Source organism: Parambassis ranga, chromosome 18 (genome assembly GCF_900634625.1).
Source record: "Parambassis ranga chromosome 18, fParRan2.1, whole genome shotgun sequence".
Classification (NCBI taxonomy): Eukaryota; Metazoa; Chordata; class Actinopteri; family Ambassidae; genus Parambassis; species Parambassis ranga.
This window is the reverse complement of record NC_041038.1, coordinates 6,225,310-6,249,710: the sequence shown is the minus strand read 5'-3', so window position 1 is coordinate 6,249,710 and position 24,401 is coordinate 6,225,310. Positions and strand designations below refer to the sequence as shown.

At 42.5% G+C, this 24,401-nt stretch overlaps 1 protein-coding gene across 5 annotated transcripts in view; it reads left to right on the top strand.

The window, feature by feature from the left end:
* Positions 1-1,965: 1,965 nt before the first annotated feature.
* Positions 1,966-24,401, top strand: part of LOC114450625 (nuclear factor 1 B-type-like) — a 53,894-nt gene continuing 31,458 nt past the window's right edge. For 2 of the 5 annotated variants that reach the window (XM_028428829.1, XM_028428831.1), the window contains exons 1-2: positions 3,284-3,795; positions 6,332-6,863. In XM_028428829.1, coding sequence (XP_028284630.1) covers positions 3,769-3,795; positions 6,332-6,863 — 559 coding nt within the window. In that variant the 5' untranslated portion in view covers positions 3,284-3,768. Of the gene's footprint in view, positions 2,307-3,282; positions 3,796-6,331; positions 6,864-24,401 lie in introns of those variants that run through there. The other 3 variants (XM_028428830.1, XM_028428828.1, XM_028428832.1) reach the window with 3 other exon arrangements.

Here is a 24,401-nt window from a genome sequence, read left to right as displayed (position 1 = left end):
CACCCACTGACACCCACTGGGATAGTCTCCAGCCCTCCTCTACCCTACATTATTACTGCACACAGTATAGGTTGTATTATATATGACTACCAGTTTTCACGTGCCTTTTAACTTGAATGTGTGTTAATGTTTAGAATTTTAGAATTTTAATTTTAGAGTTTTATTTTTATTCTACTCTTACTATTTTACCTTATTTTATATTTCTAACCTGTTTTTTTGAGTATTGAGCACCTGGAATGAAAGCAATTTCCCCCTGGGATCAATTAAGTATTTCTGATTCTGATTCTGATATGATAAAGAGGGTTAAGAGATTGAATGAATGAATGAAAATACAAAAAGACAGAACTAACTAAATAATATTGTGACTTTTTACACCAGGATGAAATTGCACAGTAAAAAAGCAAACAGTACAAAATAATAGTGGCTTAATCTAATATCGGTCATATTGACTGATTTTTGAAAATTATTTTTATTATAAATTAATGAAAAGTCATATTAACATATTTGGCATTCAAATACATAAAAGGATTGAAAACACTTCTTGTCATCAACATTATAAGTAACATTTTACTAAATGATAGCATTTTTAAAAAGCTTCCATAACACCTGATTTAGTTCTGTCACACAGAACAGAACAGCTGTGGGTCGGTATAACTTGCAGTTGATGTGTGTGCACACATGGGGGCGGTAAGTCCACATTGAAAGAGATGAAGCAGCCTCTGTACACCTGTAAACTGTATAAAAATATGTCGAAGAATGATGGAGGCAGGGAGAGTTTGGAGCCTGTGTATAATAATGTTGCCTTACATTATATCATTAGCAACAATTAATAAGTAAAATGAAAAGACTAAAAGTGCAACATTATGATTTGGAATTGCTGTACTGCAGTACAGTAGAATGATCATTGATGGGTCATTTCTGCACAGCCTAAGACTGGGTGCTGAACCCACAGGGCAACAATGGCATTTTTGTGTAAATATGTGCATTCATGTTGTCATAATAGTGATGAAAGAGCAGTGAAATCCATAGTGAGGCTTCCTATTTAAGTCATAAAATCACATTTCCTCCTGTTGTCCTGGACTGGATGTCCTGTATATGATAATGGGCCTCCAATGAAGTAGTATTTATTACAAGGTTAACCTTTATGAATGGCCTATCAGTCACTGACAACATGGCACCACCACAGTGACTGTTACAGCACAGTGTCACCGCTCACTGCTGCAACGACACTAATAATAATAATAATAATAATAATAATTCCACTACCATACGTTATATAGCGCAGTAATTGCTGCAGTGTGCAGTGCTTTCCGTCATCACTCACTGTGACTACATCGCGATTCAGCGTGTCTGTCTGTCCAGCAGACCCGCCGCGGCTCTGTCAAGCCCCAAACTGCACGTCAGAGGAGCGGAAGTGAGGGGCCCAGGGTGCAGAGTCCCGGGGCCAGTGCTGTTGACCAATGAGAGGCGAGAATACAAACGCTATTACAAAACTGCGCGGCGTCAAGCTCCGGAGAAACAGCTACATGTGATTTCCAGGAAGTGGAAGGGTTTTCCTTCAAAATAAGAGTTAGCAACACACATTTGGAGGTAGGGATACGGTAAAGTCATTAGGCTTTATCTAATATATTATATTATTAGTATAAGAAATAAATACACTTTAGCAGAGATTAAAAAAAAAGGAAAAAATCAAACTGCGGTTGGTTGATTTCAGTGATTTCGGCCATTAAACACCTTTTAATCGGTAAAATGCTTTAAGTACATTTTCTTTATCATTTTATATTTAGCACTTCATTACACATTATTACTTCCAATCAATGTTTTTTATTAATGCTAAGTCACTGTGCGGGAGTACTTTTTAACCAACAAGTATTTTATTTCGAAAAGTCAAACCGGAAGTGGTCTTGTTTACGCTTCGTGCAGCTTGACGCTTGCTGCTGGGAGCTGGAGGGCGGCAGTCAGTCAGACAGTGAAAGTGAAGGCGGAGACCAACCCAGTGCCGAAAACTCAGCCTCTTCTGGATCACGTTCAACTTCACTGAACAACCCCAAAAAAACGATCCTCAAAAGTAAGACTCGAAGAGGAAGGAAGACAGGAAAAAAAGAGAAAAAAACGCGAGGTGTTCCTAACTTCTTTTCACCGCTATCTGCCAAGAATTGTCTTCCGGTGTTGACTTTTTTTTTCGAGCACTGCAAGGGAAAACCATCCAAAGCACAAAGTTGAGCGTGAGAAATGTGAAGCTACCGGCTTGTGTGTTTCAACCAGGCTCCAGGATTCCCCATTAATCCATGCAGTACAGTGCAATGGTACGTGAACATGGATTATTACTACTTTCAAATGTTATGATAACAGTGTTTGTGGTGCCATTTTTTTCCTGTGTGATAGTACTGTCGTGTCCTGTCCTCGCGGCGGTGAGAAATGTGGAGTTGACGGACCACAACACTGGCACGGTCGGGTCCAAAATTGAACCAAACTTGGCACGGATTCTCCGGCAGCCTATGTTAACATCCCATTCCCCTTAATCTGGCAAATGAACTCAGTGTGGACTGTTGACAGCTCTGTAGGACTCACACACACAGACAGACACACTGCGTGCACACACTAGCAGCAAAGTAAAATGTTAAATGACTTTTCAGCGTCCTTTCTACAGTGTTACACACAACCACGAGGTAGTGTTTATAAAGCAACTGTTAAAGCAGAAATTATGTTTTAAATCATTTTAAAATGACAAAATTAGCATAAAAATTAATGTAACGTTGCATTTTTAAGCTAGGTGTCATGTTAGCTAGCAGTTTTACAAGCTAATTCTTTAGTAAACAATACAGTAAATACGGCAGGAGTCATAAAAAGTTAAATAAAAATTCCCTTCTCATTCAATTTTCTTTTATTTAAACTACTTTCAAGAGTTTAGCTTGTTAGTCACCGTGTGACTGACAAACTAAAAAAGCACAGTGAACCTCAAATAATGCGTTGAATAATCTAAACTGTAAAATCAGTGTGTGTGTGTGTGTTGTTGACACAGCTCGGGGGTAAAGGGTGGCAAAGGAGGGAAATGTTCCTTTTCCGTTCCTATGTGACCGAGGCCAAAGTCCCTGAAGCTCATAAAATAATTCTGTCCAAGTGAGTGGGTAAATGAATTGTATGCTGTGTTTTCACATAGCCGAGAAGCAGAAGAAGAAGGTGCTGGAGGGTGGATATGGGCTGTGTGTTTGCAGGAGGAGGAGGAGGAGGAGGAGGAGTGTGACTGTGTAATTACGTGGGTGAAAAAAAAAAGAGAAAAAGTTGGGTCTGATTTGCTGGAATCGCGCAGGACCGAAGGTGCACCGGTCGATTTCATATCAAGTTTGGTTAAAGCGGGGGTGAACATCACACACTCGGCGCCCTCTGAAGCTCTCCGTGATGCCTTTATGAGATATCAACTGCACCGAGACGCGCAAAGAGCCCATGTTGTAGAGGAGTACGCAGCAAGTCCCGTTCGCACACCGGCTCCACGAGTAGAATCTCCAAGTTGCTTTCTGTGCATGACACAAAAAAAAAAACAAAAAAACAAACCTGCATAAAATCTTTTTTTTTTCCTGTGCGGTGACGACAATCTTTGGATCGCAAACAAAACATTTCATGGATGTTCTTGGATAATTCCTTTTTTTGCTTTACGCGGATAGCTGCTCCACAGTCTTGCATGGTGCACATCGGTCCAAGAATGGCGCGATAAAGTGATCAGAGGAATCAATCCCAGTATATTCACTTTCTGTGTGTAGCCGTCTCGTCATGTATTCTCCGATTTGTCTAACTCAGGTATTTGTGTGTTTTTTATTTACTTTGAATTCTTGTGATTTGCATATTTGTACTGAAAAATTGACACATGGCAGGGAATAGAAAGTTCGATCTATAAATCGCAAAGAGATGTGCGTGGCAAATGCTTTCACAATTGACACAAATTAATACAAATTTGCCTTCTAAATGAAAATACGTGGCACCTTTTCTTTTGAAATTGAAGTTCTGAACTTATAATATGTGTGTTTGAACAAGCGTTGAGGTGATTTGTACTTTTGAGATCTTATATTCTAACGAAAGTCCTAATGAAAAATCATTTAATAGTCTTTGAAGTGCCTCTTTACGCATTCTTGGTGTGCGTAAAGTTGTGCGTAAAGATGATTTATATCAGATAGACTGGCTGCTTGATAAACTTCTCTATTTGGTGCAGGTATGCTCATTTTCTCTCAGTTTTAATTAGGTTATTTGCGTCCTCCAATAACCTCACACACTCCCTCCCTCAGACACACACACACACACACGCATACACACACTTCCCGGGCCTGCCTTGGGCTGTGTTTATATATTTTTTTCCACGCGTATATTTTTATTTAGAGTAAAACCCTTATACTTTAGGGAAGTGAAGTTGGGAGAAGATAAAGCCACTTTCACTGTAGGAAGATCAAGCGCATGATAAGGTTGATTCAGCGGTTGGACAGAGCTGCTGACTGTTTTGGCTGACTCAGTTTTACTGTTTATATTTTACTTGGCATAAGTAAGTGATTGACTGAGATGTGGTTTAGTTTGTACTTAAGAGGATTGTGCTTTTATGGCCCAGCTGAAGTGCACTGCATCGGCCCTGGCCAAGTCATTTATCTTTACAGCATTTGGCTTTTGCCAGGTTAAAAAAAATACAAAATTAACAGAATATTTGAAGTGTTTTTTGAACAGGATACCAGAAGTGAAAAAGGATTTCAGAAACAGTTACTGCTGAGGACATTAACTAGCATTTACAGTTTACTTTTGTCATTTTAATTGGCAGCTTTATGGTGAGGCGATGACATTAAAAGAACTTCTGAATGATTTTTTTTCTTAATGTCTCTGAAAGACAATGGATCATCTACAGTGTGAATGTAATACATTTTAAAAATATGTAGAGTATAAAAGGTTTATTCACTCTGTATAATAAATAAATATAATTTGACGTTACTCTGTTGGAGCAGAGTTTTATTGGCCCTGTGCAGCGCAGACCAGAATTGTGGCTTCTCAGAGGAGCACCAGCGGCAGGCACAGATAGGGAGTGGATTTCTGTGGTTTCTTATAGCCTGCCTGCCTGACTGCCTACAAAAAGAACAATATGTGGTTTAACTCTTCAAAAGCCTCCTTAAACGTGGCTGCTTATACTTGTTACATTTGACATTTTAATGACCTGAAACAGATAATTCTACGTTTCCACTTTTCACTTTGAGCAGCTGTAATTTTTGATGATTCCTGGTTGTCCTTTGCATTCTTACACCTACATATAACAGGCAATAACAAATTATTATAATTTCATTTAGAATTACTTAATTTGTATTATCAAGGTAAAAAATAGCTGGTGGATTGCTGTTAGAATGATGGTTTATGTTTTCTTTATTTGACAAAACCAAGGTACGTTCTGTTAAAACCACAAGTTGGAAAAAGTTTATTTTCATTTTTTTTGTTTACAATAAAAAAAAAGAAGATATAAGGCGTGCTACAAGTTAATTCAAACCAAAAAAGGAAAAATGGTTTTATTTTTTTTACTTTGAGAAGGGGTTCACTAATATAAAATGACTAATCCAAAAAAAAAAAAAACCTTTTTGGATTAGTATTTTCGAAACATTTTAAGAGTGGACTGGGTTTAATATCCGCGACTAACCTAAGGTTTTTGGAATGGAGCCGTGCAGCTTACATTCCCTGTGTTCACCTCAACACTTGCAGTACTTTGGCGTGAAGTAATTTTCGAGTCCTAACTCAACCTTTTCAAAATCCCTTGAACAGGAGTGCTACATTTAATATACCGCTACTTGCATTTTGTACACGCAGCCTGTCTCTCTCTCTGTGCATGGTATTTGCAAAATGTGAATCTCCTTAACTTCCTATTTTGTGACTGCATCCCACTAGGCCTTCCAGGTCTTAGGGAACACAGGGATAACTTCACAGTGGAATGCAGATAGTTTGATAAGAGAAATGCAACTGAGAGGGGCGCATGCTCTCTGTAGCAGCAGCAGTACAGGAGTCCTGCTCAGAGCATGCTCGGGAAGTGAGAGCGGAGCCGTGAGTGCATTCACTCACCGGGCTCGGTGCTATTGTAGGGCTGGCAGTTGATATAAACGGTGGTATTGCCTTGTCATATCTGCAGAAATCCAGATACATCTAAGATGGTAAAACCAGTGTTGTTGTAGGACTTCTGCCATTAACATTATGTGACTGATTTTTTTTTTTGCATCAGATTAGTAGCTGAATAAACCCATATTTCTTTTCCATGTTTGATGACATGTGTTTCTCATTATGCTTCTCTTCTTCTATCTCCCTTCTCCTCACTTGGATGCTCCAGGATGAATTTCATCCCTTCATCGAGGCACTTCTCCCTCACGTCCGTGCCATTGCCTACACGTGGTTCAACCTCCAGGCCAGAAAACGCAAGTACTTTAAGAAGCACGAGAAGCGAATGTCCAAGGATGAGGAGCGCGCGGTGAAGGATGAGCTTCTGAGCGAGAAGCCCGAGGTTAAGCAGAAATGGGCATCCAGGCTGCTGGCCAAGCTGCGTAAGGACATTCGGCAAGAGTACCGGGAGGACTTTGTCCTCAGCGTGACGGGCAAGAAGCCCCCGTGCTGTGTGCTATCCAACCCGGACCAGAAGGGCAAGATCCGCCGAATCGACTGTTTGCGGCAGGCCGACAAAGTTTGGCGTCTGGACCTGGTGATGGTCATCCTCTTCAAAGGCATCCCTCTGGAAAGTACAGACGGCGAGCGCCTTGTCAAGTCTCCACATTGCACCAACCCAGCACTTTGTGTCCAGCCGCACCACATAACAGTATCGGTCAAGGAGCTGGACTTGTTTCTAGCATACTATGTCCAGGACCAAGGTAGGTTCGAGCTCACACTGTGTGTTTGTTTCACTGTGTGTGTGTGTGTATGATCTAATGCGCATGTGTGAATAATGGCTTGGCAGGGTCAAGGGTCACATGTGTTACTTTTTGGCAGTCTTGCACACACTGGCTGAAATCACCACTACATTTGCCAGACAAATAAACATGAGAATTCTGATGCTTGGTGCTGTGTACGTGCGGCATACATGTTTATCTTTTAGGTAATTACTAAAAAACAAAAACAATATAAATGATTTGCAAATTTAACAGCTAATTATTCACTTCGATTGTATATGTTACCTCATAATCACACAGCCACACACTCTGTTCTGTTTGTGTTGAAACGGTGACATTTGTAGGGGCAAAGACTGACCTGATAATGGAAAGAAACACACTGTAGAATATTTTACTAGCACCAGATTATTGTAGAAGTCTATTATTCTCATATTTAAAGCACACGTTTAGTAAAATTATAATGGCCTTTGTCCTAATTTGTCCACTATTTGATGTTGTAAAATTATCATCAATATTATGTCACATTACATCTTATCCTTAAGGATGCAAATCAATAATAAAGTCTTCTTAAAACTCCCCCAAAACCTTTGGGTTTACCTAAAAATCCATTTTCTTTTAGATGAAAGCCTTTTTGCTGACACGTTAATGTGCTCGGTGTGAAGACTCATCCTTTTTTTAAATTAATGTGGTAAAATCTTTTTTTTTTGTCTGACGAAATTATTTTGTGCTTTTTATGCTGGAGTATAATCCACCTCAATAAATGAATGAGAGTTATAGAAATTTTCCAAAACATAGTCAGCCTAAATTCATCTGAGGGATTGTTTTGAAAGGCAGCTTTGCATATTCATCCAGACTCTAAACTGGGAGAATATCCCATCATATGTGAATATGATAAATAAGCAAAATGTTTATACACATAATTGAATTTTCGAATTGCTCAATTTACTAATATTGTAATGTTTCTATTATAACTCTTTCAAAATACAATGTCTCATAGAAATAAAGGTTGCTTCTGAATGGATGTGTAATTAAATTTTAGCCATTCACTTCTCATAGTTTTGAACCTCCTCCCTGTATCTGCTGCTGCTGCAGGAATCCCTCCTATAGCATTCTCCTGTATTAAATCTACTGCGAAAACACTATACAAATAACCACCAATACTTTGCTGTTGAAGAAGAAATAGTGCCATAGCTAGCTCATTATCATCAAAACCTGAGCGCCATTTTGTGTTTGATAAGTGCCAGGGAAAGCAGAAGGCACAGCACAGAGACAATAATGGTTGCCACTGGCACCGGGGTTGGCATCAGACCCTCTTTTGTGTCTTTTGTAGGATGCCACCGCTTCTCTGGTTTGCATCTGCTGCATTTTAACTGTTGGGTACCAACTTGAGAATGGCTCTTAGGAGCAGTTTTTTTCTCACACCATGTACACCATTTGAATGTAAAGTTAGTTTCCAATCTGTGGGTATTTTGTCAGATTTATTTATTTTTTTTTTTAGAAAAATGTTCAGTTGAAACACTAGAAAATTGTTGGCAAGAAGAGGAATTTTATCGTTAGAAGTGTTTTGCCGTTGAATATATTTAAAATGGTTTTTCAGCGGCGTGCAGATCAGAGCGACTATTTGCCGCTGTCCTCAAAATTTCGGTTGATTGAAACTTTGGCAAATACAAAATAGCATTCTTTTACCGGGTTCACAGAAACAGCCCTTTTTTCGTTTTTTTTTTGCAAACTAAAGCGTCTTTTCCTTTTCTTCAAGTTACCAAGCAGTGTCCAAATCCAGACAATGCCTCCATGTTATGGTAGCGTGCGGCGCGGCGCCATTTTGTTTTACACTGTGCCAGGGAGGCAGGCAAATCACCAGTAATGGTTGTTAGAGGTTTGGAGGTTGGCATCAAACTCTCTTTGTCTTGCTTGCAGCGTGCCTTTGATTCGTTGGTTGGCATCCGCAATGCAGTGGGCACGTTGGAAAGTTTTTTGACAGTGGCAGAATGGAAGCCGCTGCCTTTGTTCTGCTGCAACTGCACGAAACAAACAAACATACAGTCCAACACAAAGAAACTAGCAAACGGCTCGGCCTGAAACAGAATCTGGTATTTGTGCGAAGCGCTGGAAAAAAATGTGTTCGGACTGTTAATGTTGGTCTCTCCGTCCTGCTCTCTGTCCTGTTGTTTAATTAATTAATACACCGTGGTTATTTACTTAATTGTATTTTTTCTTATTTTTTTGTGGCAAAAAATCAAGTTCAGAGTGTTTTTAAATGCGGTAGGTTGCTGCCTGAGAAAGGTCGGCGGGTTGGCAGTGAGTGTCCTGGGTGAATTTTGAGAGGCCACTCAGCCCCCTTGTTCTGGGGCACAGACGCGTTTAGCCAAGCAGGGCTGTAGCACCCATGTGCTTGCCCAGATGAATGCCCGCTGGGAAGTAGGCTGGGGGCTGGGAGAGGGGGCTGTGGCATCCATTGTGCCAACTGGCAGGCCGTGTTCAATACAGGCCCCTGGCTTCTCACACACACACACACTGCGCTCCGATGTTTTATCGCTATCTGATAAAACAAAAAGTGCAATTCTTTTTTTTCCCCCCTTGAATCTTCACCTCTCCCCACCTGGATTCATATTTTGCATATCCAGTTTGACAGCTTGATGGAATAGTTGTAACAAGGCATGTAGATAATCATCGTGTTCGGGCATGTCAGTGTTCTGTGGGCCTCGTTTGTATTTGGTTTTTGTTAAGCTGTTCATCACTGTTTGCTCAACAACTGTAGGAATGTAGCTATTTTATCTACGGAAAACTCACATCCTTGTCCTTAATACACAGGCATGTAATTTGTATTAATTTTAAGGTAATTTATTTTAAAATATTATCTACTATTTTTTCCAAAACTTGTAAATAAAATCAGACATTTTTTTGTAAAAAAATAATTCAGTGCTTTTTAGAAGTTGTCAGTAGTAGCAGTAGTAGTTTCTCACAGGAAAAGATGCTGAGGTAGACTAACTAAGACTAGACTAAAGAAGTCAAGGTCAAGCAGGGTTCCCATTACTCTGGTGCTGAAAGTTAACACGGCCATAAAACATCATTACCTTGACTTTTTTCCCCCCTCAGTAATGTAACTTTTTTTTCACACCGTCATGATAGTTTGTGGAAATGGATGAATTACCTTTGAATGCATGCTGCCATGTTAATGGACACCTTGTTTTACAATTGCCAGACTTAACCTCTGCCCCCGGGGTCATGACCTTTGCAAAGAGATGTGACAGGGTGTCCTCTGAAGTTAAATTGAGCAAAACAGATCAGTGAAAACACGCTGTCGCAGGCCCGGGGCACGTGGAGGAGGAAGACTTTTTGCCTTGGGGTGGGTGTTGGTGGTCAGGGGAGGTGAGGCAGCTCATAAGCCCCCCCCCCTCCCCTTGTTGACCTTCTCAATCGGGGTCAAACCACAGCAGTCGCAGGATCACCGGTGGTCTCTTGGCAACTGTTTGCCTCCACTCCCCTGCCACTGCTTCTGGTCTAGCTGGTGGTCCCTTGGATCACTGGCCTAAGTAAGGGGGAGTGGGCACCACTGACTCCCTCTCACACCCCCTATTCCTGTCCCTCAGGCTTGGTATTCTTGCTGGTTGCTATCTTCAAGACTGGTCATTGCCTGCTCTCCACACTGCGTGGGGTAGCTGTTTGCATCTTGTTTTCCGCCTGGCTGCCTCAGAGGCTTTGGTCAGGCGGCCAGTGTGGAGCTCTGACCTTCTGGGTCACAGTGGAGGTCTGTGACTAAGCACAACATCTAACCCTCCCTCTCCCCATATCCCCTTATCCTCCTCTGCCATCAGGAATCACCCCTGCGGCACGCTGCCCGGCCAAATGACTCTCTCACTCCCCTCTCCCAGTCTTCTTTTCTTTTCTCACTCCCTAGCTTTCCCTCAAGCCCGAGACTCCGACAGCTGTCCTAGGCTTAGGCGCTTGGCCAGAGAAACAGTGGCTGGGTTCAAGCCAAAAGTGTGAAACAAAACTTGTTTTAAGCAGACAGCGTTAAGGACATCAGAGTTTGACTTTTTTTGGGTTAAGTCATGTCATTCAACCTTCTTTAATTATCAACTTTGCCTGTCAGATTATATTGAAGAACAGTCTCACGAATAGTTTTTTTGGGCTCTGAGTAGAATTATATTCTTGGACATGAAATTTCAGAGTGAACATTTAGAACATGACCGTGAAATACAAATCCTGGGAAAAACCTCAACCAACGATACCAGAGCAGTATAGAACAAGTCTTCAGAGTGAACTGCGCAACCCTGTGCTTAGCTTCCATTCCGTCTTCCTTATTAGTATGCAATATAGCCTGCGGTGTCTGGCTACCTCTCTCTCAGAGCCATAACCTATCGAACACATTCTCTCAATCTAATCCACTTAGAACTCCCTCCCAGCTTCACCGCTTGCCTTATTGATTTCCGCTTCCCACTAAATGTCTTCCCGATCCTTTTTCTCTTAACCCGGGAGCTATTTATGTTTTGCAGTGCAGTATTTCTTTCTTTTTCTTTTTCCCTTCTCTCTTTCTATCTTTCTTTCTATCCTAACATCTTCACTCGCTTTCTAGGACCTTTGGTTGTTTGTGATCTCCATCTGCCTTTCCTCTGCCTTCTTTCCCCTCCTGCTCTTTCTCAAACACTAACCTGGGTGCAGTGCAGCCAGGTTGCCTGGCTCAGTATGAAGCTTGTGTTATTAGCAGTGGGTCTTTGCTCGAGCAAATACCTCAAGGCTTAAACAGGCCGTGTTACCTCCTTAGCCCTCTTTTGTGTGCCATGTGTACATAAATCTCCATGGAAACAAGGCAGCTCGGAGCAGAGGCCACTGAGAAATGTGGATGCTTTCTTTCTCGGCAAAATTTACAACTCCCTCCTTTGCTTAGCTACAGTGTTTTTAATTTGCTTGTGTCACAGTTTGTGCTGTTGCATCCGTCAAAAAATAGGACAAGGCTTTTCTTTGGCATTGTAAGGCTCGGGCATTGTGTTGAAAAGGCTTTTCTTGTGTATTTCAGCAGGAGACTCAGTTTTGCGTTCGTGGCTACACTTAGTTAAGGACTGCAGTTTGTGTCATTAGTCTATGGTGAAGATCTCAGCTTCCCCACACTTTCCCAGGCTTTTGGGGAGGACCCAAACGCATTTCAAATCCCCCCGAGGCCACTTGACTGGAGGACCGGCACCTCCCACTCCTCCCCGGATAGATTCCCCACCCCCACCCTGTCTGCCAGTCCGACCAAATGAAGACAAATGGGTACTTTCACCCCCTATCCCAGGCACTACACCGTACCTCACTGTCCTGCCTTACAAAGCAGGCCCTCCCTACAGCCTGAGCTTCTCCATCCAATGGCTGCCCTCACTTCTACTAGCGTAACTGCTAGAAAAACTTACTGTTTTCCCATCTGCCTGCTAGACTGGTCATGTAAGACAGCAGTGAAAAGAAGGATAAGAAGGTTCAGACAGTAGGCACAAAAGTCTTAGATAGAGAATTCGTGTGGAGATGTTTTTTGACCTTTCATTTTTTCAAGTCAGTCAGGAGAAAAGCACCCTCAAGTGTCAGAATGAGACTTTCATGAAAAAGCCGGAGGATGGAGGCTTGTGAACAACCAATGAAGGGAAGAAAAAATGGGAAGGGGTAGTAGGTGGGGTGTTTGGGCAGGGACAGACAATCAGAGTGGTTGCCCAGGAGACACTAACTTCTCTGTGCAGCACCCCCACCCCCCCACCCTGCTTTACCCCATCAAAGTCTTTTCAGTCCAGACAGGGCCGATCAGTGGCCCAGAGTGATGGTTGTCTCTTCTTTTGTCTGGGGGTACAGTACGGCCCGTCACTGTGACGGCTCGACAAGACCTGAGCTGGACAGAAAAAGAAAGGCCTGCCATCGCAAACACTGTTCAAAATGTACTTTTGGGTGGGCATGTTGTTGTTTGGGGTGGAGGGTTGGGGGGGTGAATCCCTAGAGGATTTCTTTCTAATGTCAGTGCTGCAGGTCAGAGAGGGGATATGGTGTCTGGGGCTTGGGAATGGCCTGCTTGGGACGGATTCATCAGCACCCCATTGAGTTGTCAAAGCTAGCGAAAGAGCTTCCACTCCTCCCTCACATATGTCAGGTTGACTTCTCAAAAAGCTCCCAAATTTAGAAACCAACTGTCGAACACCAGAAGACGCCCATTCCCCAATGAGACTGTGTGATTTTTATTGACCCATACAGTAAGAAATGTTATAGCAGCAGAGAAAGAGGAAAGTACGTGTTGTACATTTTTAGCACTTACATAAACATGCCGTCTTTAATGAAAGACAGCTTCTTTGAGCAATGGGGGCTGTATGCGATTAAAGTGAGCCACATAGAGGGACCGACAAGTGGAGAGGAAGTATGTAGGCCTTTTTGTTTGTGAGAACTAAATCTCACCAAACCAACAGATGATATGGGTTTTCTACACTGTCACAGAGCTTTGTTCAAGGCATTAAAACAACTCTGAGAAAAGGGGAGAGGAGAAGAGAAACACCCTTGAAAAAATGTATTTTCTTTGGAGATTTCCACATACAGATGGAAAAGTTCAATTTAGACATAAAATACACATAACAGAATAAGTTTATGTTTTTGTCCACAGTGCCAAGACATGCAAGGATGAACAGACTAGTGCTGTGTAGACCTTGTGATTACAGCACAAACAGGATGGTTAATGAAGCCCGTTATTTTTACTCAGGCCTCGTTACCATGGTGTCTTCTGAAAGCTTATGTGATCTGGCCCTCGATAGCTTGAATTCTTCTCAAATTGGCCAGTGCTCTCAACCAGCAAAGTCTCCAGCTGGTAGTTTTATCTGCCCCGACTTCTAGAAAACCCTTCGTAAATTTTATGTTTGCACACTTGCACATAGAAACTGCGTACACGCGGCAGACTATTTCTCACCTGTACGTCACTTCTGAAGAATGCATTTAAATTCAGTCAACAGAAAATCCACAGTGCTCCAGCATCTGTTGGACAAAACTGAAAGTGAGAGTCCTTTTTTAAAAGCTTGTTCCAGATTTACCAAGTCAAGATTGTAATTAAGCCTCCAACATGTGCACATACCTACAACCCACAATTACATTGTGGATTCCTACCAAAAAAATAACTCCACCATCCCTCGCTTAAACCTCATGGTGAATCCTACAAGGAAATTTGGCCGTAACACCTGTAGTCACTGGCCCTCTTGTTATCTCTGTAGTATCCCTCTAATGATTGTCTAATAAAAACCAGATCCTAATTTGAGCTTTACCCAACAGGGCTATGATGTAATAGCTGGTCTCCCTCATAGTTTTCACAGAATTGTTTGCAACCTGCCGTCTGGGATCTCTGCTGGCTTAACATAGCTTTTTGAGCAGTTATGATAATGACCCTAGTTGACCTACAGATGGCTAAATGAGTAATGCTCAAACTCATCAACTCTTATGGGATTCCAGCTGAGTCTGCTTGGTGTTTCCCAGGAACATCTTCATCCTCTTATACAAGTCTGTTTTGCAAACTATTAGATGCTGCAGCAGACATTTTTTTCTCCCCTTTTCTGTAAAACTTCTGGCTGTAACTTGGTTTGCCATGTGTGTCTTGTTAAGGGCAGTTATGACAAATGGCAGCAGCTGTACAAACTAATCTCTCTGTAGCTTTCACACATGGCGCCCAATTAACAATGGACCACTGTGGGGCCCTAATCCATGGTGCAGCCATCCTCTGGTCCCGCTTGCTGAGCCAACTGCCCCAGGAGACTCTTCTCCTCTGCACTCCTGCTAGCCAGTCTCTAACTCCACTCAGATGGGAGGTGCTGCTTCAGTTGGAGACGTGGTGGCCATCTTGTCTCCAACTGAGACAGCCCATAGAGAACACACTGCATCTGCAGGCTATGTGTATGTGTGTTAGATTTAAGTGCTTCTCACATGCACATATGAACTCCGCTTCTGTGGATGGATTAAAATTCATGCATGGAGATGCAGTTGATAGATTTAGCAAAGTGGTTGGTGAATGAGTGGGTGGGAGCAGTGTGTGTTGGTGTGATATAGCTTTATTGTCAGTGGGCATATTTCCAGGAGTCACATGTTGATAAACTGTTGTTTCTTGGAGCCTCAGATAGCTGGATGCACTGTGTAATGTACTTAAAGTGTTGGAGGCGAGTGCATTCCCCACTTCTGCAAATTTATAGGATAATATACTGTATGAAGCCCACGCTGTTTAAGTGTTCTTTTTTAAACTTTGGATGCATCCCAACATTGTAACTCACAACATACGCAAACATTATCAATCCACTTTCCCAAGAAAGGTCCTAATGCGTGAAGTCCTTGCCTCCATCCAAGAGTATGTCAGCAGGGCTTTGCTAAAGCCATTTTGGTCCAATTTTAGATTACAATTAATAAAACTTGTACGACAACTTACGACTTAGATGCAATCCAGTGTGAATTGTTTCTTCCACATTTTCTTCACCATCATCTCAAACAAAGCCACAAACGGGAGTTTGCAACTCAAAAGAAGGGTGTCGAAGGGTCGGCGACCATCAGGAAAGCAGCGTAGGCCCCTGCCAAATCTATGACATGAATGAAACAAATGGATGAAGGAAAATGAAAATGGTTGGGGTGTGATCTCTGGCAGCCAGAGAGAAACCAGTGCCAACTATTATGAATGGGAAACTGCTGCTGAGCTCATGAAAAAAAAAAAAAGAACTCACTTTTTTTTCATCCACCATCCAAGAATAATTAACCGCGGGCAGGCCTTCTGGTGAGGGTGGAGAAAGCCACAAGACACTTGACTAACATCTCACCGCAAAGAAGGACAGTGACACACAAAGAGGAGGGGAATAGCTACAACAAAAGGAGTTTTATAGAGGGACAAAGTAGAGTTCTTGGTTACGTTTAGCTCTGAAAAGAGGGAGGAAGTACCATTTTTAAACCTTTAATCACTTGAATTAATGTCAAATTGCACTTTAAAAACTTCAGGATGTTATGCATTGATTACAGATCACATATAATGTTATTGTTTGCTCCATTATCCGGAAATGAAAAGAAAGGCCTGACTGTATCCCTCCTAAACTGGCCCCCACACGCATACTTACTCACATTGCACCAAGGCACAAACACACAGTTACTTCTTAGCTTAATCCCTGCTTGGAGTGTAGAAATGAGGCATCAGGAATTTTGAGGGATCATGTTTATTTACGTTTGTTATTTCCTGCGTTTAAAATGTGAGAATGGAGAACGTTTTTGCATCTTTAAATGAATCTGAGTCAAAAAGATAACACAGTGTCCACAATGAAAATAATACTGTATTGTAAGTGTACTGGAGTTCTCTCGTGGGCAGGATGACATGATGGAAAGAGCAGAACGGGGGCCAGATGTACGTTTATATTTAGGACCTGACAAGGGTACGGGGCATGACACCAGGCAGAGGCGTAGCATTATCGCATGCACACTATCACGTACACCACATCCCACAGTGACAAGGCCTATATGTATATGTATGTAAAGCAAAGAAAGATAAGGACAACAGCTAATGATGCATGATGGCCAGAGCTTCATGATACCATAGGGATTAATGCTGGAGGAAGGTGCAGAGGCTAATTACAGCAGTTAGAGGCTTTAATTAAAGCAGACTGGCTGTAAAGTCTAAATTTTTTTGTTACATTTTTTGTTTACTTTTATTCTCACTGAGAGGCCCGCAGACGTTATTTTAATCCAGTAAACTTGTCCCGTAGCCAAGAACAGCAATATTGTTTTGTTTTACTATTAACCCTTTTTTTTCAAATCAGCATTTTCATGCCATGAATATCACCCAAAGGCTGACAAAGCCTCTACTGTTTGGAGGCAAATACTCAAAACAAAAAGTGGTTTCCCCGTTATGGCAATCAAAGCAACGTTATCAGCGATCAACATATTCTCACCCAGAGACAGAGAGGAGAAGAATGCCCCATTGACTGATACTGCCTGCTAGGCCGGTCGCGCTGATCTCCTGAAGAAAAGACTAGTGTCGCTGGTGGACCCCACACTCCTCCCCTCTCTTTGCCTTCTTCCCACTATATATGTCTCAATACTTGGGGGATCTTAGACAAGGAGGGGGTGAGCTGAAGAAGGCTGCATGTGTGTATGTGTATTGTCGAGGTGCTGCCGGGAGACTCTATCCCATGCTGGCAGTGTAGAGGGCTGAGGGGGGGCTGAAGAGACGGAGCCGTCACCTGCCAGACTGCTGGAATGTTAATGCCATGGCTCTGATAATTGGATTTTGTACACACCGTCTGTGAGGAACGTCCAGCAACTTTCCCCCTCTTATTGTTCGACCTAGCCCTGGACCCTCAATAGGGCTTGTCTATGTTTATACAAGCACTCACGTCTCAATAAAGACTGTTTACAATGTGTGTGTGTGTGTGTGTGTGTGAGAGAGAAAAAAACGTAGACTCCTGAATCGCAGCATAGTTGCGTGTGACAGGGAAAATTAAAACAAGTGAGAATATTGAAGATATTAAGAGACTTGTGAGGTGTTAAAAAGTTTTGTATTTTCTTGGATTAAAGTAATTTTTTTCACAGTGGGACGCTTAGACTTTATAACTGACTTTGTTACACACCACACTAGCACTGTGCCTGCATTTTCTGAGCGCCACGCAGAGTCAAAGGTAGGCACACCCACTTTGAGGTCAAAGGTGAAGAGGAAGCGCTCACTATTGGTGGAACGTGTGAGAGGCATACATGATCTCAGATCATTAGGGAAGTTATGGCTCTTGTTTGCGTTGGTCGAGGGGGTGAGAGCCAGGAATCAGGCCAGGAGCTGTGACGCACTGCTTTCCCTCTCCCTGGCCTCCCATGCTATTTCCACCCAGGCTGCAGCGGCTTGATCTGGTTAAACGTCTCGGCTGCTCTGACCTGAATTCCTCATATTCACCTCAGAAGACCCTTGCCTTAGCCAACCAACCATGTTTTTTTGGTCCTATAGTCTTGCTACGCAATGAGCAAATGCTTTGTTTGTATATAAAACTTCCTTCCTGTACATTAGGAAGCTACACAAAAAAGTCCTCCATTTCCAGCTTTAATGCAGTAAGTTTTATTCTAGTTTAATAAAGGTTAGAAAATCCCTCTGTGCTAGAAACAATGACAGAGGTTTTTCTTATGGCAAAGTGACTGTGTGTGATTAGATAAACAGCCTCTAATTGTGTTTAATCTGTGTTAAAATAAGGCGTTTGGAACAATTACTTTGGTATGTTTACCAAACAGCTGTTGTGTGGATCTGTTTTTTTCTCATCTTTCTAAGATAATAATGGATTTGGTTCACCTCGTTGGTTAGTGGGAGAGGAGATTTAAGGCGCTACATTACCTTATTCATGGCTTTATATTCAGGCTTCAAATGTTGCAGAAAAAAAATCAATTTTGTTTGAGTAAGATTTCATTAAATTTAAATGGCTTTGGCTTAGGTGGTAGTTTTCCGTTTTGTGCCTTTCATTAAAAATCACAGAAGATATAGTGTTTATTTATAGTGCTATTCTTCACATAGCAGTGTTTAAAATTAGACCGTAATCAGCAGCATTTTGCAAGATCTGCAGATCTTAACGTCTGATTTAATTATTTATGAATGAGACAAAAATACAGTTTTATAATAAAACGGCAGTATTTATAGAGACACGAACAGAAGCATAACTCTGCTGCAGGTAGGAACCCTCCGTGTTCCTCCACTGTCCTGGTCTTTTCCCTTTAACCTGGCAGTAGTGTGCTGTTGCATAAACAATGGTCCGGGCAGCCACCTTTGGGCTATTGTAGCTGTCCACAGGCCTGAACTCTGGCCAAGTGGATGTTGTTGCAGGAGACGGCCCCACAGCCAAACACACAAGCCAACCAGAGGCGTTCGTTCCAGGAGGCGAGCACTCAGTGGACAATACCCGAGGACGGTAGTGTTTGACAGCTCTTGGACAGTGTAAAGAAAACTTTGATATTTAAACAGAGAGAGACGAATTGGCCTCAGCCTGCAAAGTGGCGCATTCCCCGCAAATGTCACAACTAAAATTAAGCCCCAGCCACTCTTTTGGACCAGAGAGAAAGTGTGTGTGTTTGTGTCTGTGTGATTTGACATGCTGCTTGTGTTTAGTATTCATAATGAGGTGTTGCAAAATGCGTGCTCTCTGCATATCTTGCTCGGCTCACCCACCACCTGTATAAACAACAGTGCTATTGCGAAACCGTTCCAAGTAAAGGCTCTTCCCGGGCTTGTTGTCAGAATGAGGTCAGCGAACACTACTCTTTTCTCTCTTTCTCTCATTTCCCTCTTTCTCTCTGCCTCTTTTGCCCTGCTCTTGTAGCTGTACTTTGTCCTTATAGAGCACAGGATAAATAAGGCCACTAGATCATCCTGAAGGCATCTCTGTCCACACACTCACCATGCATTTGTGTTGTTGGGTGGAAAGGAGTTATTTCCACAGTATAGGTCTTCTGAGAATGAACAACATGACAATATTTCGTTGATGTAAAATCTTACATTTATTTCAGTCTTGTAACAAGTTGCTTTAAGTAGTAACAGGGGGTGCTTCAGCAATAATGTAATTATTATAGCAATCTTTGGCGAATCCTGAAGCACATGTATATTTTCTTTAGTCGGTTTGAATGGGAAGCTTGCTAAATCTGAATTCTCACAGCATGACATCATTTGACGCCCCCCTCCTCTTTTACTGATCATTTTACTCCAATGCTGCACAAAAGCGCACACAGAGACGTAAGAGGAGTTCACATGTATCATATGCATGAAGTTGAAGAAGCAGCTAATCGCACCACCCCGCCAAACGCTGTGCTCCCAGAGGCACTACTGGTGGAGCGCGTCGTGTCTGGAACACTGTAACAGGATCTCCAGAGAGGAGCACAAAATGGGCGCTTTGTGTCCAAGATTTGTCCAGACAAACCCAGATAAGGAAACCCAACAAGGGCGAGCCAAAAGAGCTGCGTCTGTGACTTGAGCAAATAACCTTTAATCTAGGTCAGGCAGCCAGATAGGGGCAACCGCAGCAGTAGACAAACTAATAACAATGATATTGTGGTGATGTAAGTGATAAAGAGTTAATCGGTCATACCTATGGCCAGTTTTGTTTTTAATGTATGCATGAAAGGCTTCCAATTAAAAGTTGAACTTCCTGTATTTTAAAGAACCTTGCCAGTACGAGCAAGTTCTGTTTGGGTAATTCCACACACTGCGACAGGACTCTGATTGCAGTTGTGGCCTGACGAAGCCCAATTCTCTTGGCAGCTATAACAAGACCCATAACTGTGGCCGGCCCCTGGGGCTGCGTCTGTCTCCCTCTGCCTACATCTCTCTGCTCGGCCCAAAACGATCGTGGGGGGTGGGGTGGGGTGTGGGGGACAGAACCGGTTCGCTACATGGACCATATGTGTCGGCAGACCACAAAACACTGAAGCCATTACTTGGCCCACTCTTGTGAAATTGAAAGCAGGAGCAGGAGTAACAGCAGCAGCAGCAGCAATAGCTAGTTTTGGCTGTGTGTAAGGGGGCAGTGTTAGGAAAGCCCAGTCAGATGGTAGTGCTCATGCTGACTTGTTGACGGCAGCAGGCTGCAGACGGTTGATGTCTTGTTGTCATAGTGCCAGCTCCTCCCTCTCATGGCTTCTCAGCGATGACGCTTGTCTGCTCCTCTCTGTTTCAAATTTGCTAATGTGTCTGCAAGTGTGTGTGGTTATTGAATCCCTCATATGTGCTAATGGAACCCTGCTAATATTGCCTTTTGGATGCTGTAATCATTTAGAGAATACACATGCAAACTTGAGTATTTTCCTAAAAGAGAGATCGTCCCCAGAAAGTTCAGCTACAAACAAGAGGCCTACCAGATGTAAGATTGCATTACATGTGGTGAAAACATTTATTTAGGCAACGCTGTATCATGTTCATATTATATTAATGACGAGACATTCGTCCAACTGCTGTGTCATTGTAAGCTGCAACACTACCCTTGCTCTTGGCATTTTAAAAAGGCACAGTAAGAACAGTATCCTTGCGGTGTTGGTTAGCTGCCCTCAGTATCCAGCGTTCCTTAAAACTTGCTGCCGTGTGTCTTGCAGGAACCAAATGCATCCACTGCATTAGTTCAGGGTATTGTTTTACATGCTGCATACATGTGATTGTTGGTAATTTATGTGTGGTGATTTGTGACAATTTTACTTTTTTTTCCGTACATTTCTCATGTGAAAGATACTTAAGCGCAGCTGGTTGATTTTATTAGTGATTTACTGCTGGAAGCTGTACCCATGCTTTTGTATGCACATGTGTATTTGAGGTAAAGTTCTTTATTGTGGCTCACACACTCAACTTGTGTGGTGCCACAGGTCGGAGGTATCATCTTCAGACGTTTAGCACTAAAAGGGAACATTTACAAAGATAAGACGCCCCTCTCTCCTCCCCATTGATGTCTTTTAAGGTGGGGTCCGATTCTGTCATGCTTGGCGTTTTGTAACGTATTTATTTGTTTCTTTATTTGCTTCAGGACAGCGGGCGCTCGCAGGATAAGGGCTCATGGAGAAGACTTATCTTCAAGCGCGCGTCTGTCATCTGCTGCTGCAGACAGAGTGCTCTTTCATTCGCGCCAGTGAAAGAGGGTTCACAGAGATTTAAGGGCCAGCATTGTTTGTGCTCTGCGATGCTTAATCACTTTTGATTGGACACCATATTAAAACTTGGGCTCTAGACGGGAGAGAGGCTCTTCGTCTAAAAACGAGTACCCGTCCTCTACAAAAAGGAGCGCCGCCGCCTCACAGGGTGGAGGATGAGGACAAAGACGCTGACAGAGTTAAGCCAAGAGGCGGATGAGATGAGAATAGATGAGAGGGAAGGTCTTTAGCAGAGTGAAAGTTTACACTAAGTCACTAACTAACAAAGCAACATGCAGACTTCTGCATGCAGACTCTCCAATGTCTTATCTTTCCTTTAGCTCAGAGTAAGATGGTGACTTATTCCTAAAGCACTTTCCCACACACCCCCCTGCACTCCATTTCACTGCAGTACTGATTACACGTAGTGTTTACATATTCCATAGAGCACTGTGACAGAGATAAACCTCTTCTGATGCTTATCCCCTGGCCACAATGTGGAAACCACTAAGATATAATGTAAACCAAACGTCGCAGCTGCCCTTTCATGTCTCAAGTGCCAGTTCTGTGTGCTGAGCGAGAATTTTGAGAGTATGGCTTTAAGTGGCACTGGTTAAATTGAAGTTAAAACCCATCATACTTTTTTTTCTTATTTTAATGATGTTGGCAAGCTGTATTTTCAATACTTGTGTGGAGGTACCTTTTAAAACAAAAGTACTTCATTGTGTGTGTCTTGATAATCAATTGTAGACAGTTTGGCCAATGTTCTCTGGTAATGAGGAGTGTTTGACTGGGTATTCGTGGCTGGGGATGGGTGTTTGATATGAAATGTGATTAATGATCCACACATCAGCACAAGGAGAGGGAGGGGGGAGCATTCCCCATAAAGTAGGTTGTGAGATTATACAGAGGGCCGCACTCAGAGGACTTCTTGGCATTAATTGGCCTGTCTCTCTCCTGTGGCTCCCAAGTATTGCTGTCACTCTCCTCAGCAGACTGCAGTTTGTGCACGTTATCACTCTTGAGGTCCTTCGCAGTAAATGTGTCACAGGGAAAATTGCGCCAGCCTAAAAATACCCTTGCATCACATATGGATTGACTCTCAGGGCTCTCAGGACCCAGTGCTGGATTAGTCCCTGCAGTCAGGAGAGAAGTTCTAACGATCTTTATGTCTGCTTGTGAAAGACGGAAGATAAATTTAAGAGTGAAACATTTAAACAATTTGTTGACGCAAACATTTAGAAATTAATTGTGTCTGTAAGACCACGCCCTCCATATGAGCAAGCACTTGCTGCTTAGAAAAACAACCTACCACCAGGATACACAAACTACACCACATACTGTTGCAGTTAGTTTACAGAACAGACTGTTCTTCAGTTGCCAAGGTTAACTCAGGGAAATGATGTCGCAATCTTCATTAATGACAAGTGCTCTGTCAAGTTGAGCCGGTTTGTTATGTATCTCAGGTCAAATGACTCTGCCTACTCCAACATGCTTTAAATTGAGTCCTTTGGAAAGGTGCTTTAGTTGCTGTAAATGCCTTCACAGCTTTGACAGACTTGTGTTCTCTCTCTTCTGCACTAGCTCCAAGTTGTCCCCATAAATCTAAAACTAATCCACCAAGTGCAAGCTCATCCCTCTTAATTTGTTTGCCCGCTTTACATCCATGGAGATGTTCTCCAGTGACATCTAAGCCATCACGTTGACAACCCCAAGTGGCGCCTAATACTCCGTCTGATTCTCCTCTATAGCTGCTTTGATGCTCTCCCTTTATTATGTTGGATGGGGCTATTTTTCCCCTCCTCCTCTTGTTTACGAAAGAGGCCCCCCGATAAGGCCTTCAGTAGGCAAAGCTGAACTTGCAGTCAGCTGCTCGGCCACTTGGGCAAAGCTGAGGCCTACTTTAATCAAGACATGAGAATGACCCACTTCATCTTATGCTAATTTGTTATTTTAAAAAATTAGCTGAGATTGACTGTGAAGAAGTGTTTTGGGCCTTTTTAATAAGCTTATATCAAAGTGATGTATGTGTATTGAAGTCTGCATAATTCCACTGTGTGTTTTACACAGGCTGGAACCCCGTCTCCCTCACTCTGTCATAGCATTGAATCACTTTGCCTTGCTGTTTGTATGAAAGCAGGCCTAAGCCGTTGTAAAGCAGAGAAGTGGCTCTTTTACGAGGTGATAATGGCCTGCTAATTCTTGGCGAAAGGCAAAAGTGACCAATTCATTAAGTTGAGTGTTTACTACCTGTTGCCCTTTGACCCCTGTCTGTCAGGGTGAAGCCAAACTCAAGTTGTTGTTTCAGGACAAGGGCCATGTTTACGTTCTTTTCTGACAGTTGCAGTGATTTGTAATTATAGACTAATCTGATCAATATCACAGAGGGGGTGAAGAACATATCAGCCAGGACACTGTCATATCAAAATTACATCATTAATGACAATAGAATGTTAATGTTTACAAGGGAAGTTTTGTTACAGTAAAGCTTCTGTTTGTTCTATCTATACACTTCAATGAGCTAATAGCCTCCTGTCCTTCCAGCAAGCAACCATCTTTAGTTGTATTTACTAGGCCTTGTTGTCTTTATGATTTCCTCTGGTGAAATGTTCATAAATAGCGGTGGATAAAACGAGAGGTGATTTAGTGGCCTCGTCACAATGCGTCCTGCTTCGACGGCCGCTTCCTACCTTTGTGTGGTCGAGGGCTCAGGGGTGCGGCAGCGGATACATGGCCTGAGTCCCAGCAGCCTCCGAGGAGGGAAGGAAACCTGGTGTCAAAGGCGATCGCATGCTGCTTCTGTTATCCGAACAACAGACACCCACAGCAAGAATCCGTGACTCGAGAGTGTCAGTTGTATAAAAAAGTTTTTTAATTATAGGACATGTTTGGGGATTAATGGGTAACTTAAAATCAAGTATTTATCAAAGTGAG